At 40.7% G+C, this 13,867-nt stretch overlaps 1 protein-coding gene across 2 annotated transcripts in view; it reads left to right on the forward strand.

Moving 5' to 3' along the window:
- The window catches only part of lyst (lysosomal trafficking regulator), a 140,045-nt gene that overhangs the window by 98,492 nt on the left and 27,686 nt on the right, over positions 1–13,867 (forward strand). For both annotated transcript variants that reach the window (XM_066678252.1, XM_066678253.1), the window contains exons 30-32: positions 990–1,181; positions 1,498–1,691; positions 3,317–3,526. In XM_066678252.1, the coding sequence (XP_066534349.1) occupies positions 990–1,181; positions 1,498–1,691; positions 3,317–3,526 (596 nt within the window). The remainder of the gene's footprint in view (positions 1–989; positions 1,182–1,497; positions 1,692–3,316; positions 3,527–13,867) is intronic.

Below are 13,867 nucleotides of genomic sequence, written 5' to 3' on the forward strand. Positions count from 1 at the left end.
TTTGCTAGTGTTTTTATAAATTATTATATGTTTGTTTGCTTATTTTTTTATTTTTTTATCCATACCTTCCCTCAAGGTTCCATGGGGCTAAAAGACTCCATAATCCCTCGCATCCCTCGACAACACTACTGTTCCTATGGCCAAATTCCTTTGCCCCCTGCATACAGCTTCCTGTCTGAGGACAGTCCCCTCCCTTCCCCAACAGGATCCTGTGCTTATGTTTTCTCCTTTAATACAGGTAGCTGTTTGGTGCCAGGGTATCTTGATGGACATCACAACCCTCTCTCACATTACTGCTTCTGTGTGCAGTGGACTGACTGACACTATAACTGCATGTTTGCTCTTACTTTGCCCAGTATATGAAGATATAACTGGTGCCCAAGTGTGATTACACTTGAGTTATTGGTTCTTAATGGTAGTTCCACACAGGGCCACCAAAGGATAGGTATAATTTGGGTGCAGGAACATTCTGCAGTGATAGTGTGTGTTGAGTTCATAAAAGGTTTAATAATAGTCCACTAATCAAAAATATCAAGCCAACAGTGTCCTGGGTGAATAACACTAAATGTTCAGCATCTATGTTCTATGAAGTGGAGCAACAAGGTAGATGAATCTAATTGAGCTTATAGTGAGTGGTCACAGCACTCAAAAGCTTCAGCTGCACCACCGTGCCTGATTGACTCATGTCAGCGCAACAGACTAACACGCATGCTCTGTGGTGGTCCTGTGGGGGTCCTGACCATTGAAGTAAAGGGTGAAATGGAGCTTACAAAGTTTGGAGGGCAACAGAGTACAATATGCGATTTTAGAACTTAAAACCTTTGTAATAAAGGCTTATGAATATAATAAGCTGATGAAGTGAACAACACTTTTTAAATTTTTTATAATAAGTAGTATTTTAAAGTAATTTAAATGGCTAATTTTGGCTAATCAGTAGGTGTGTGTATATATATAAATAACGTGTGTGTGTGTGTGTGTGTGTGTCCCAGGCCAGCGGAGACTAGGCTTAGGGCAGTCAGATTCTTTGCTTATGCGGATGCGCTCTGTGGCCAGTGATGAACTCACACAAATGATGCAGAGGCGAATGAGCCAGGAGAACCCCATCAGAGCCAGTGAAACTGAATTTATCCAAAGGTTGCAGAGGCTTGTTGTGCTGGCTGTCAATAGAATTATATACTATGGTAAATAATATACATTTTCACTTGCATTATTATTAGTCTTGGTTCTAGTATACATTAGATTTGGAATATAAAACTACGAAAGTGGAGTTACATAGAGTTTCACAACTTCGACCATATATTGGATCATATTGTAGCCTTGTATGTGTCATGCATAACTAAACATGGTAAAAGCTTTAGGTAGTAGATTTTTTCCATGTGTATTTGAAAATACGGAGAAACATGAAGCTGACTCAACCTAGTCTATACAAGTCTACTATTTTAAGTTTGTCTTTTAAGATGTTTGCCTATTTAATTATTTTTATTAATTATTCTCCAGACAACACTAAGGATTTTCTTGACCTTCTAAACTTTCCGGAGACTCTTGTTCACATGGTGACCTCGCCCTTACCTGGAGAGCAGGTATCAGAAGAGAATATCAGCACTGTTCCTGCTCCTTTTCCTTTGGTTAATATGAAGTGCTTTCAGAAGGACCTCCTGAAGCTAATGATGGAGTGCATAAAAGTTGGCCTGGTTAGTGGCACAATTACATTTTTTTTTTTTTGTTTAATACATTGGTAAATATAATTGTTGTAGCACCTAATATATATATATATATATATATATATATATATATATATATATATATATATATAAAACGCTTTTTAAACACATCTGTAACTTAAGAATAGCCCCAGCCGTTTGCACTGAAGTTCTTGTAGTTACTCTATAATAAGGATCAGTGTATAAAATTATTGGAGTTTAAGGGGTTAACCCTCTGGAGTCAGTGCTCCCACCAGAGGGATAAATCAGAACTTGTGCCAAAACACTAATGGAACTCAGTGAGTTTTTGTCTTAGGAACATACCCAACAGAAACATTGAAGGGTCTACTTTTCAAATATATGGAGGTTGAAAAGAAATTTATTTTTAGCTTGTTGTTATAGAATGATAAGTTATAAGAGGCACGTCTCTGTCTGTGACTCAGACCATGACACTTGATGGCCCACCCATTCATATTCATAGAATAATAGCATGCTGATCCGGCTGCTCTTATTGGAGGATTACGACCGCAACACAATGTGTGGATATGCCCATTTTAGTCATATAAACAGAAGCATATTGCTGTGTTTTCACACTGAGCGTGGAGCACAGACGCTTTTCAGCTGCCTGAGGAGGAACAGGCTCCCTCCAGAGCAGCCTGTGTCTTTGCTAAATAACTAAAATAGCACAGTTTACAAACAAATTAACTAGTTAGTCTCACTGGTGGGGTGGGGTGGGGGCTAATGGGCCATTATCTTTGACAGTGGGGAGGGGATTTCTTACCTGTGTTTCACATGTATCTCATGAATAGTCAATGTGTGAGCCACAGGTGTTGAGAAAATCAGTTTCACATCAGATTCATAGCAATATAGAAGAAAATGAATTAAAATATCAGAAAGCTGTAAACACCAGTGTCTACAAGGTTCAGATCTCTAAAGAAAACTTCATAAACGTTCACAATGTGTTTTTTTTTTACCATCAGCACCTTTGAAAATAGGTTTTGGGAAGTCCATGTTTTTAATGTAAACAGTTGAATAACATATTATTATACTATATAGGTGTTAAGTCATATAGTTAGAATGGGGAGGGTTTTAATTTGCCTTGACAGGGCTACATATACTATGAGAGCTAATAAACCTCATAAACCAAAATATAGTGGCAAACCCTGGCTTTATATGCTGTTAAGAATCTGGATTTTCCTTTTCTTAAAAAATGTTGACTTATCTCTACATTGTCTGTCTACTTGAGTTTTTTGATGAAGTCCGCTGTGCATTGTACACAGCATCTTATCTCCACAGTGCATACTACAGTCTTGTACAACTTTGTGAATGCACTGAAAGGCAGTGTTTATTCATATTGATTTGGCAAAGTCTTCCCAAGCCTGTAAAGTTATATCCATCACAGAAGCATAACATTTTAATTAATTTCTGTCTGGAATTGAAAGTCATGGGCATTTAGTATTGGCCTTGCCTATTCCATGCATAGATTTCACCAGATTCTGTGAAACATTTGATATGTTCTTTAAGGAAATAAAAGATCTTCAAACTACAGTTCTAAAGGTGCTATACCCTTTAAATTAATCCATAGCTATGCATCTGACTGGCTTTTCCTCTTGCAGGGAGGTATGGGTCGCGGTGGAGCCCCACGACAACAGTGGCGTCGTATTCTTTGGTCTTGTCGAGACACATTCAGGGTCCAGATCGGACGCCTCCTGGTGCATACCCTCAGTCCTTCACTACCTTTGGAGAACAGGAAAGAGGCTCTTGAATTCGTCAATGAGCAGAACCATCCAGACATCCTGAGAGAGAGCCTCAGTCCTGGCCTTGAGGTCAGCAATCACAGCACTTTCACAACCAGATGTGTTGTATATAGGCTGTAGTTAATTAATCATATAATATACAGTCACCCACCAGTTATGCTGTGCTTGTGGTGGCTAGGGAAATGGAGAACAAGCAGGTTCCAAAATAGAAGTGCAATTGCTGCATCAGAGATGCCAAATATTGTTTTTTTATTTCTTAACAAATCATTTTGCAGACTATATACACTGTGTAAACATTAGTATTTAACAGTAATTTAATTTTAATAAACAATCAGTAGCACTTTACACAGCCCTTTTTTATTTTTGTTACATAGAAGGTTTTGCACATCAGGCCCTCAATAACATTGGGTTAGCAAGAGCTTGTGTGCCATTATTTATTTTAAGATTTATTTTCACATCCACTTGAGAAGTATATTCAGTGCAGGTTCACACTTGTGTATATATAAACCCTGTTTCTCGCTTTAACATTTCTTTACATGAAAAAAGTAGAAAGATTTCCAGTGTTTTCACAGACCAACTTTAATTTGTAAATATTAACACATTTAGACATTTTTGCCTGAAACACACAGACAGAAGCATGCTTACCACTGTGTTGCATCATTTCTTCTTTTAGTTACAGTTTTTAATCTTTGGAATTGGAAATACAAATTTAAAATTAGAATTCAAAATCAAAATTTTTGGCCATTCTTGCTTGACATCAGACTTAAGCTGCTCATCAGTTTGTGGTCACGTCATAATGTGTCATATGAAACAGATCTGGACTGCATGCAGGCCAGGCAAGTACATACACTGTCTATAAATCCATGCTGTTGTGCTGTTGTAGCACCTGCAGAATGAGGCCTGACATAACCTTGGGCTACTTAGTAAAAAAAAAAAAAATATGTCACCTGAATGGTAATGTGACTCTAAAAATCCTATATTCACCTCTATGTAGGTGACACCTTCATGCATATCCAAGTTGCTCATGCCTTGGGTGCTGTAATCTATCCTTATACCATAACAGATGTTATATTTTGTATCTCTTGGTGATAACAATCTAGATGGTCTGTTTTGTCTTCTGCTTACAGAACTTGACATCTGTTCATCCCAAAAATTAGCCAAAATGTGGACCTCATTAACCACAGCACACAATACTTTGGATCCAGAGAAATCAACAGCATTTCTGCTCAGAATTGATGCATTTTATGCTCCTGCGTAATACTTCAGGTTGCATTTCTTGATACAGTGTTAGACTGTGTTAGGTGACCACTGTTGTCCAAAGTGTGTCTGTGTGGCTATGTTTATAAGGTTTCCTCATGCTTCTGCAATCTGAGGGCACAAAGGTTAAGCACATTCAGTCACTGGTTTCTGGCCTTGCCCTACATGTACTGAGCTTTCTCTAAATATCTTGGATCTTTAACAATATTATGTATTATGACATACATTCTTTGTGACAAAATGAAAAAGAACATTTGTCAATGAAAGATTACAACGTGAATGAGCAATGACATGTCTTTGCTTGCAAAGTCTGAGCCTTTGTTGGTGTGAGGATTTCAACTGAAACTAGATGTGAGCAGACAAGGCTAAAACGTTTATTAGCAAAAGGGAAATTCTAAGGAGTAATTGTGAACAAGAAATGGGTTAACACACCAGCAGATAGGAACATCGAGGCAAAACACAGTTGTAATCAAAAAGACAGTCCAAAGAGCCAAAAACCATGAAGAGAATCAAGTCAAAAAAGGGAAAAGCATAATTGTAGTCAGGGAACAAAAATAGCTAAAAACTGGAAAACCCTGAAAGGCTTGGTACACTCTGAGAACAGGGACAATACTTCGTAAAAAACTTTTAGAAAGTGAGACTTTCTGATTGGCTTGACACAGGTGTAACAGGTCAATAATCAGAAGGGAATAGTGGATGGAAGAGTCATGTGACAATCAGAGGGGTTCTGGGTAGCGCAGTTTTTGAGATCAGGGTTCAGAGTGGGTTCAGCAGAAGGCGTGTCAGTTGGGTGCTCAGTTTATACATTTTACATTACATTATTTTGCCCGTTGCCCAGCTGTTTATTAATAGGTATTAAGAATCTGATGTGCACAATATAATTAAGTTGTTCAATGAAACATTTTCTCAAAATACATTTTGTAACTTCCCTTCAGAAACTGTGAACACAATTACATTCCATCGTGTCCAAAGTCTTCGGGGCCAAAAACAAATCCTCTACGAGACCAATAACAGCCAAATTTGAGCATTACAAGCAAAAAGAGATGGTCAAAAGTAGAGAGAAGGAGTTTACATTTACATTTATTTACATTTATGCATTTGGCAGACGCTTTTATCCAAAGCGACTTACAAAAGAGGATCTAACATTCGAACTACAGCACAAATTATACAAAATACCTTACATTAAGTGCAATATGCCAGGAAGTAATAAGTGCATTAAAGAAAGACATTCAGTGCAAAAGATACTCTCGGAAGAGCTGGGTTTTCAATGATTTCTTGAATGCAGAGAGGTTTTCTGTTGCTCTTATAGTGCTTGGAAGCTCGTTCCACCAGCGTGGTACCAGAGATGAGAATAGCCTCGACTGACCTGTACGGGGGGTTGGTCGTGTTAGTTGGCGCTCCTTTGAGGAACGGAGAGGGCGGGCACTAGCGTATGGTTTTAAGCGTCTATTGAGGTAGATGGGAGCAGAACCAGTGAATACTCTGAAGGCCATCATTAGTGATTTAAATTTGATGCGAGCAGCTAAGGGTAGCCAATGCAGCTCAACTAATAGGGGCGTGACATGTGCTCTTTTTGGTTGGTTGAAGACCAGGCGTGCTGCCGCATTCTGGATCATCTGTAGCGGTCTCACAGCACAGGCCGGAAGACCTGTCAGGAGGGCGTTGCAATAGTCTAGACTGGAGATTACTAACGTCTGAACGAGGAGCTGTGTTGTATGTTGAGTTAGGTATGGCCTAATCTTCCTTATGTTGAATAGGGAGAAGCGGCACGATCGAGCTACAGCGGTAACGTGATCTGCGAAGGTCAGCTGGTCATCAACCATGACACCTAGGTTTCTTACAACCTTTTCTTACAACCAACTCTAGCTTGATGCTGATGTTGTGGAGAATAGCTTGCTTGGCTGGGAGGACCAGCAGTTTTGGATAAATTCAATTGGAGGTGATGTTCCTTCATCCATGTAGATATGTCAGAGAGACAGTCAGAGATTCGAGTTGCCACTGAAGTGTCTTCTGGAGGAAAGGATAAATAGAGCTGTGTGTCATCTTCATAGCAGTGATAGGAGAAGCCATGCGAATGTATGATTGGGCCTAGAGAGGTGGTGTACAAGGCAAAGAGGAGGGGTCCCAGCACTGAGCCTTGGGGCACACCTGTGGTGAGGTGATGTCGCGCTGATGTTTGTCCAAGCCATGACACACTGAAGGATCGTCCAGTGAGATAAGACTCAAACCAGGAGAGTGCATTGTTCTTGAAGCCCATGTCAGTGAGTTTGTTTAGTAAGATGTGGTGGTTGACCGTATCAAATGCTGCTGATAGGTCGAGCAGAATGAGAACCGAGGACTGTCCTGTTGCTTTGGCATCTTTAAGAGCTTCCATTACTGACAGAAGTGCAGTTTCCGACGAGTGGCCGCTCTTGAAGCCGGATTGACGCCGGAGTCAAGAAGGTTATGTTGGGAGAGGAATTTTGTTGCCTGCTTAAAGACAGCTCTTTCAATGATTTTAGACAGGAAGGGGAGGAGAGAGACTGGTCGGTAGTTCTCTACTATAGAAGGAGCAAGAGCAGGTTTTTTGAGTAGAGGTCTTACTTGAGCTTGCTTGAAGGTGTTTGGAAATGTTCCAGAGGTTAGTGAAGAATTGATTACATGAGTGGCTGCGGACACAATGTACGGGGCTATGGTTTGCAGTAGGGTGGTAGGAATGGGATCCAGTGGATAGGATGTGGGACGGCCACCTCTAAGAAGATTTGATACCTCGTCTTCTGTGAGAGGAGTGAAAGAAGGGAAGGAAGCAGTAGGTTTAGGAGGATTCGAAGGGGGAGCCGGAGGCTGTATAGAAGGGTCAGAAAACCGGCTGCTGATTGCAGCAACTTTGCTGGTGAAGAAGTCAGAAAATGCATCAGCGGTGAGGTTGGTTGCAGGGGGTGGAGGTGGAGGGTTCAGTAGAGACTTGAAGGTTGAAAACAGCTTCCGGGTGTCAGTAGCGTTGTTGATTTTGTCTTGGTAGAATTTCTTTTTTGCAATGGTGACATTTGTTGAGAAGGCTGAGAGCAGGGACTGTAGTTGTGTCAGGTGTGATGGGTCTTTTGTTTTTCGCCATCTCCTCTCAGCATCTCTGAGGTTAGTGCGCATTGATTGAAGGGAGTCAGTAAGCTACTGGTGGGGCTGCATGGGTCTTGCGGGTCTGGTAGTCAGAGGGCACAGGCGATCTAAGCAGGAGCTCAGTGTTGTGCAGAGTGACTCTGTGGCGTCATTGACCTCAAGAGATGAGAAGGTGCTGGGTGGTGGAAGAGCAGAAGTCACAAGGGCCGAGAAGTAGGTGGGAGATAGGTTGCAGAGATTGCGCCAGAAGGGGACAGAGGGAGCGGACACAGTGGGTTGCTGAGGGAGACAAGCATTGAGTTGAATAAAGTAATGGTCAGAGAGATGTAGAGGAGTAACATTTACAGAGTTAATTAGGCAGTGTTTGGTGAGAATGAGATCAAGTGCATTACCTGCTTTGTGAGTTGAGGGGGTGCATACCTGCTGTAGCTCAAAGGAGTGGGTCAGAGAGAAGAAGTCAGCAGCAGCCGGAGTGTCAAGGTGGATGTTCATGTCACCGAGAATGAGCATGGGACAGTCATGTTCAGGGATGGATGAAAGCAGGGTGTCTAGTTCTTCTAGGAAATCACCCAGTTGCCCTGGGGGACGGTATACAACGACCACATACATTTTTACTGATGCAGTCATCAGGATGGCATGGAATTCGAAGGAGCTGTATGAGACTGATGATTCGAACTGGGTATATTTCCATGTGTTGGAAATCAACAGCCCCGTACCACCACCTCGTTTACCAGGCCTTGGCGTATGGGAGAATCTGTAGTTGATGGAGAGAGCAGTGGGGGTAGCTCTGTTTTCCGGTTTCATCCAAGTCTCAGTGAGGGCTAGGATGTCTAGTGAAAGATGGTTTGCATAGGCGGAGATGAAGTCTGCTTTGTTTACTGCAGACTGACAGTTCCATAGACCTATTGAGAAGGAATTGGTTATGGGTGTGGATGTGTGATATAGAGAGCGAAGGTTATCAAGGTTTCGTTTCCGTCTGTGGAAGTAGAAGCACCTGCGAGTTCCAGAGAGAGGAGAGATGGGGTAGGGACACATTGTGGAAGGAGGAAATTTTGGCTTAGTTTGTTTGTTTGGTGGCCTCGCTTGGGGGACACGATTGGGAGACACGTTATGTCTTTACCCCAGAATGTCTTCACACCTGAAAGGCTGACGCTTCGCTGATGATTCAGAGGGATCATTCATTTTTTGTAATGGTGATCTCACACAGCTGTCCTGTGTTTGTGATTGATTGTCCCAGCTGAGACCGCCCACTGACAGTTTGGTAGAGAACAAAAGGCCTGAGGGAGTGGTCACAGCTTAAACTCCTTCGAGCTGATTGTTTCCCTAATTGAATCAGTAGTGGTACTTAACACCTTTAGAATGGGTTTCAGTTGATACTTGCAGTCAGGTGACTGGAGTCACAGCACAGGAAGTCCACAAGATCAGTTGAGTTGGTAAATAAATACAGAATGCACAAGCATGCACTTACTCAGCAGAGTTAAAAGGAACAAGCTATGGCACGAGTGAACAGTTCCCTAAGTAAATCAATAAAAGAAGAAAGCTTGTCCCAATGTTAAACAGAGAAGAAGGACAATGAGCCACCATTATAGTGGATAGATTTTATATAGAAAACCAACTTTATCGGGACTCTAATATTACATCATGGCTATTTTGATTTCTTAAATTTCTTAGAATTTTTTTTTTTTAAAGGGCCAAACCAGAACTAATATTTTTCAGATCACTTGTATAGCTATTTCGCACCCACTTTTCCCCATGCTCTCTCAAACTAACACTTACTAAATGTTATCTGTTTTATTTTTATCTATAATTATGTTTGGGTATGTACTAGATAATGTGCAGGGAAAAATATATATCCTCAAACATGCAGCTTTAGCCATTTCTGTTACACAAAAAGAAAAGAAAGAAAAAAAATTGCCAACTACAGACAACTGACATATGTCTCTTGCAATAAACTCACCTCACCCAAGCAGACCACCAGAAGTTAAAATTACCCCAGTTTAATCAAACCTTTTCATCAACATATAATTCAAAACAAATAGGTGTTTCAGTATTAATCAACAAGAGAATACCACAGGTTCATAAGACCACAATCACTGATCCAGATGGTCGATATATTATTATCAGTGTATCTATACCAGAGGCGATTGCTCTAAGACTGCAAGGGAAGCTCAGCTTCCCCTAAAATGTAAAAAAATAAGTGATCAAATATATACTGTTGTGTGTACATGTCATTGAATAAATATGCACTACAACACGCTCAACTTTTGTTCAGAATCAGCTTCTTTTCACTGGTAAAGATGCTGCTTTCCTCTCAATCATTCCCACAGTTTCACAGTGCTTTAAACAGTCCACAGAGTTCAATAGCGAAGCAGCGAAGTGCAGCGAAACGAGACTAGCCATTGGATAAATGCTGGGCTTTGTCCCGCCCATCGGACGCTCAGCGTCTCTGGGGGTCTATGGGGCAGTCGGCTGGCCCGGACGCTCAGCTTCTGCATGATGATTGGATGATCTCTCTGAGGCTGAATCCCTTTTTGATTGACAGCGAAATAAGCGAATCAGTGATCCTTGGTGTAAAGATCCGTGGGAGCATTCAATTTTAATTCTGTTCTGAGTTGAACCGGAGACTTTCTTAATCCTCTTAGCGGCATTTTCTTTGTTAAAAACAACTAGCGACAAATCGAGCTTCTGTTTCTGGTGGGGTTTTTTGTAGCTGCTTGTTTTTGGAGACTGACTTCTTGGAGACTATCATTCTTCCTGACTTCTATTGCACTTTCTGACCAGCGGGTGCTGCTGAGCCCCTCCACCGTCAAAAAGCACTCACACGCAGACACACTTCACATGGGCCAAGGCCGTTTAAGCAGCCTAGCTCTGCTGGCCATTGAGAGGACACTAGTCAAGTCCCTGGAAAAGACGCCTTCTTGGTTCGACAGGGTCACAGATCATTTTCTTAAAAAGGAACGGAGGGTAGAATTTACGTATAAATAAATCCTTGGCAGTGACGCGCCCATCTAGTATTGGGCCAAGGAAATGCCATTATATGACAGCCCAAACCATCACTGATCCACCCCCATGCTTCACTCTGGGCATGCAACAGTCTGGGTGGTACGCTTCTTTGGGGCTTCTCCACACCATAACTCTCCTGGATATAACTCTCCCGGAATATATATCACATTGTCCACAGCCCATGATTTGCGCTCCTTTCACCATTGAAACCGACGTTTGGCATTGGCATGAGTGACCAAAGGTTTGGATATAGCAGCTCTGCCGTGTATATTGACCCTGTGGAGCTCCCGACGGACAGTTCTGGTGGAAACAGGAGAGTTGAGGTGCAAAGTTAATTCTGCCGTGATTTTGGGCAGCCATGGTTTTATGTTTTTTGGATACAATCCAGGTTAGCACCCAAACATCCCTTTCAGACATCCTCTTGCGTCCACAGTTAATCATGTTGGATGTGTTTTGTCCTTCTTTGTGGTATGCTGACAATACCCTGGATACCGTGGATCTTGATACATAACAAAGACTTGCTGTCTTGGTCACAGATGCGCCAGCAAGACATGCACCAACAATTTGTCCTCTTTTGAACTCTGGTATGTCACCCATAATTTTGTGTGCATTGCAATATTTTGAGCAAAACTGTGCTTTTATCCTGCTAATTAAACTTCACACTCTGCTCTTACTGGTGCAATGTGCAATTAATAGGATTGGCCACCAGGCTGGTCCAATTTAGCCATGAAACCTCCCACACTAAAATGACAGATGTTTAAGTTTCATTGTCCAACCCCTGTATATGGCTCAAATTCTGACAGCCCCATGGTTTTTCACTCATTTGTGCAGCAATGAACAACATTAATAACTCAATTGTAATAGGTGGTCGTTTAATACAGTTATTAACCATACACTAGACAGTGCCAATACTCTGAATAAGCCACATAATCCCCATTCTACAGACACATAAAACCAGTATATAAGTGATTTTGGTCTAGTGGATCTTTTGGATATTAAAAAAACTCACAAAGAATTGAGTACACCCTGTAGCATGGGAACAGTATTTGGATTATTTATGCTTAATTGTGGTTATTCATTATGGATTGTTGTTGTTCTTGTTATTATTATTAACCCCCTTTGTAGAGAATAATAATACTAATAACTTATCACAAATTTGGTTACAACTCCCCGGTAGAGTGTGGGTTTTCCAGGATCTTCAGAATCTTTAATGATATGATATTGTCTCATGATATTGTCTCATATACGCTATATTGCTTCAATGAAACCTCTCTTATGAGTCTTCTAAATGATAATCTGAAGGTAATTGTTGATTTGTTTAGATCTGTGTTAAATTGTGTGTGTCCTCTGGCCCTCTCTGACTGGCAGGGGGGAGAGGGAGGGGCTGAGGGGGGATTCTGCATAACAGAGAGAATCTGCAGGCATAGATGTGTAGTGTAGTAACAGTATTTGAGTTAGTTATGTTTAATGGTGATTATAACATTATTATTATTATTATTATTATTATTATTATTGAATTTAGATATTATGTCTCTGAAACTCTGGACGTTATTAATAACAATATTAATAATTTATCAGAGGTTGAAATACTGTCAACGCTAGGGGTGAGTTCTCAGGATTTTCAGACTCTTAGGAATAGATTCCACACACTGTATTATTTCAAATAATGGAAATACTTTATTAAGAGGAATGATAATAAGTTGATAAACATAGCATACTCATCAAATTCTCACAGAATCAACACAGGTGAAACCAGTTCGAATATAATAATGGGCTAGGCTATATGACTTGTGAATAACATGTGTTACTACATGATTTAATTAATGTATAAATTTATCAAGAGACTTAATTCGGCATCAGCTTCTGAAAATGAAAATGAAATTTACTTGCTTACTCTTGTTGTTATTATAACCAAGCAGATTTTTAATCTCCCTTCTTCCGTTTCTTGACTTGTCACCTGCTTTGATAAGTCATTAAACTTTGATTGGGCTACAAAAACAACGAACAGAAATTAAATGTTGAAAGTTACTGACAGTTAATCGACCTTGTTACTCTTTTATTTTCTGTATTGCAATGCTAACTGACACAAGGCATCCCCTGTTAGTTTGCATGAAGATCGGTCCTTTAAGAGTCTTTTGGGAGAGTCGGCTCAATCAGCGTAGAAGAAAAAGCAGAGAGAGAGAATCAGGAAAAAAAAAACGATAGAGCATCAGAAAAAAACGAGAGAGAGTATCAGAGAAAAAAAAACAAGAGTGTCCAAGAGCTGAGCGACTCATTTTTCATAGGTGGGGAGGTCGCCATCCTCTGATTGGTTCCTGGGTTTGGGGAGTCCACGTGACCATCTCAAGTTCCAGAAAAATAAAGATAACTTAAGGTTTGGCGAAAATAGAACATCCTAAAATTTCAGCACGCACACTCTGTGGAATGCAGCGTTCCATTTTCTTCTTTTATATAAAAGAAAATGGAGAGTCAGGTCTTAATTTTTCATTTCTTGATCTGTATCCATCCTCCACTACAGATGTGATGTAGGGGACATATATTTGATCATAAACTAGTGCTTGGATCAAAACCCAATATGGACATATGTAGTATCATGAGAATCATAAGAACCTGAATTTTCAAAAAAATGTGGAAATTTCAGTGATGAAATTCCAACTTTTTTTGAATAACTTTTAAAGTTCACGTTCTTAGGATTCTGCCTGGGTTCTTGAGACTTTTTTGTAGGGTCTGACCTGAGGAATCAGGGAAAAAAAGAATTTAGTCTCTACGCCTCTATAGGGTGTGACACGTTTCGCGTCGCTATAGCGCCACCATCAGGCTGATCGGGTTGATTCTTTGTGCCTGAGTAGCGGGAGGGTTTACTACAAGTTGACCAAACGGCAAGTCTGTAGGACCTACGGTTTGGGCTGCCCATCACGTTTCATCGGAGAAAAAGAAGAAAAAAAAGAACAAAAACAATAGGGCTCCAGCACTTGCAGTGCTTGGACCCCTAAAAACAAGTTGCGACTGACACTGACAGAGTTATTTCTAAAAAGGCTTAAATATCTGTTTCAC

Source organism: Hoplias malabaricus, chromosome 8, assembly GCF_029633855.1.
Source record: "Hoplias malabaricus isolate fHopMal1 chromosome 8, fHopMal1.hap1, whole genome shotgun sequence".
In the NCBI taxonomy this organism is placed as follows: domain Eukaryota; kingdom Metazoa; phylum Chordata; class Actinopteri; order Characiformes; family Erythrinidae; genus Hoplias; species Hoplias malabaricus.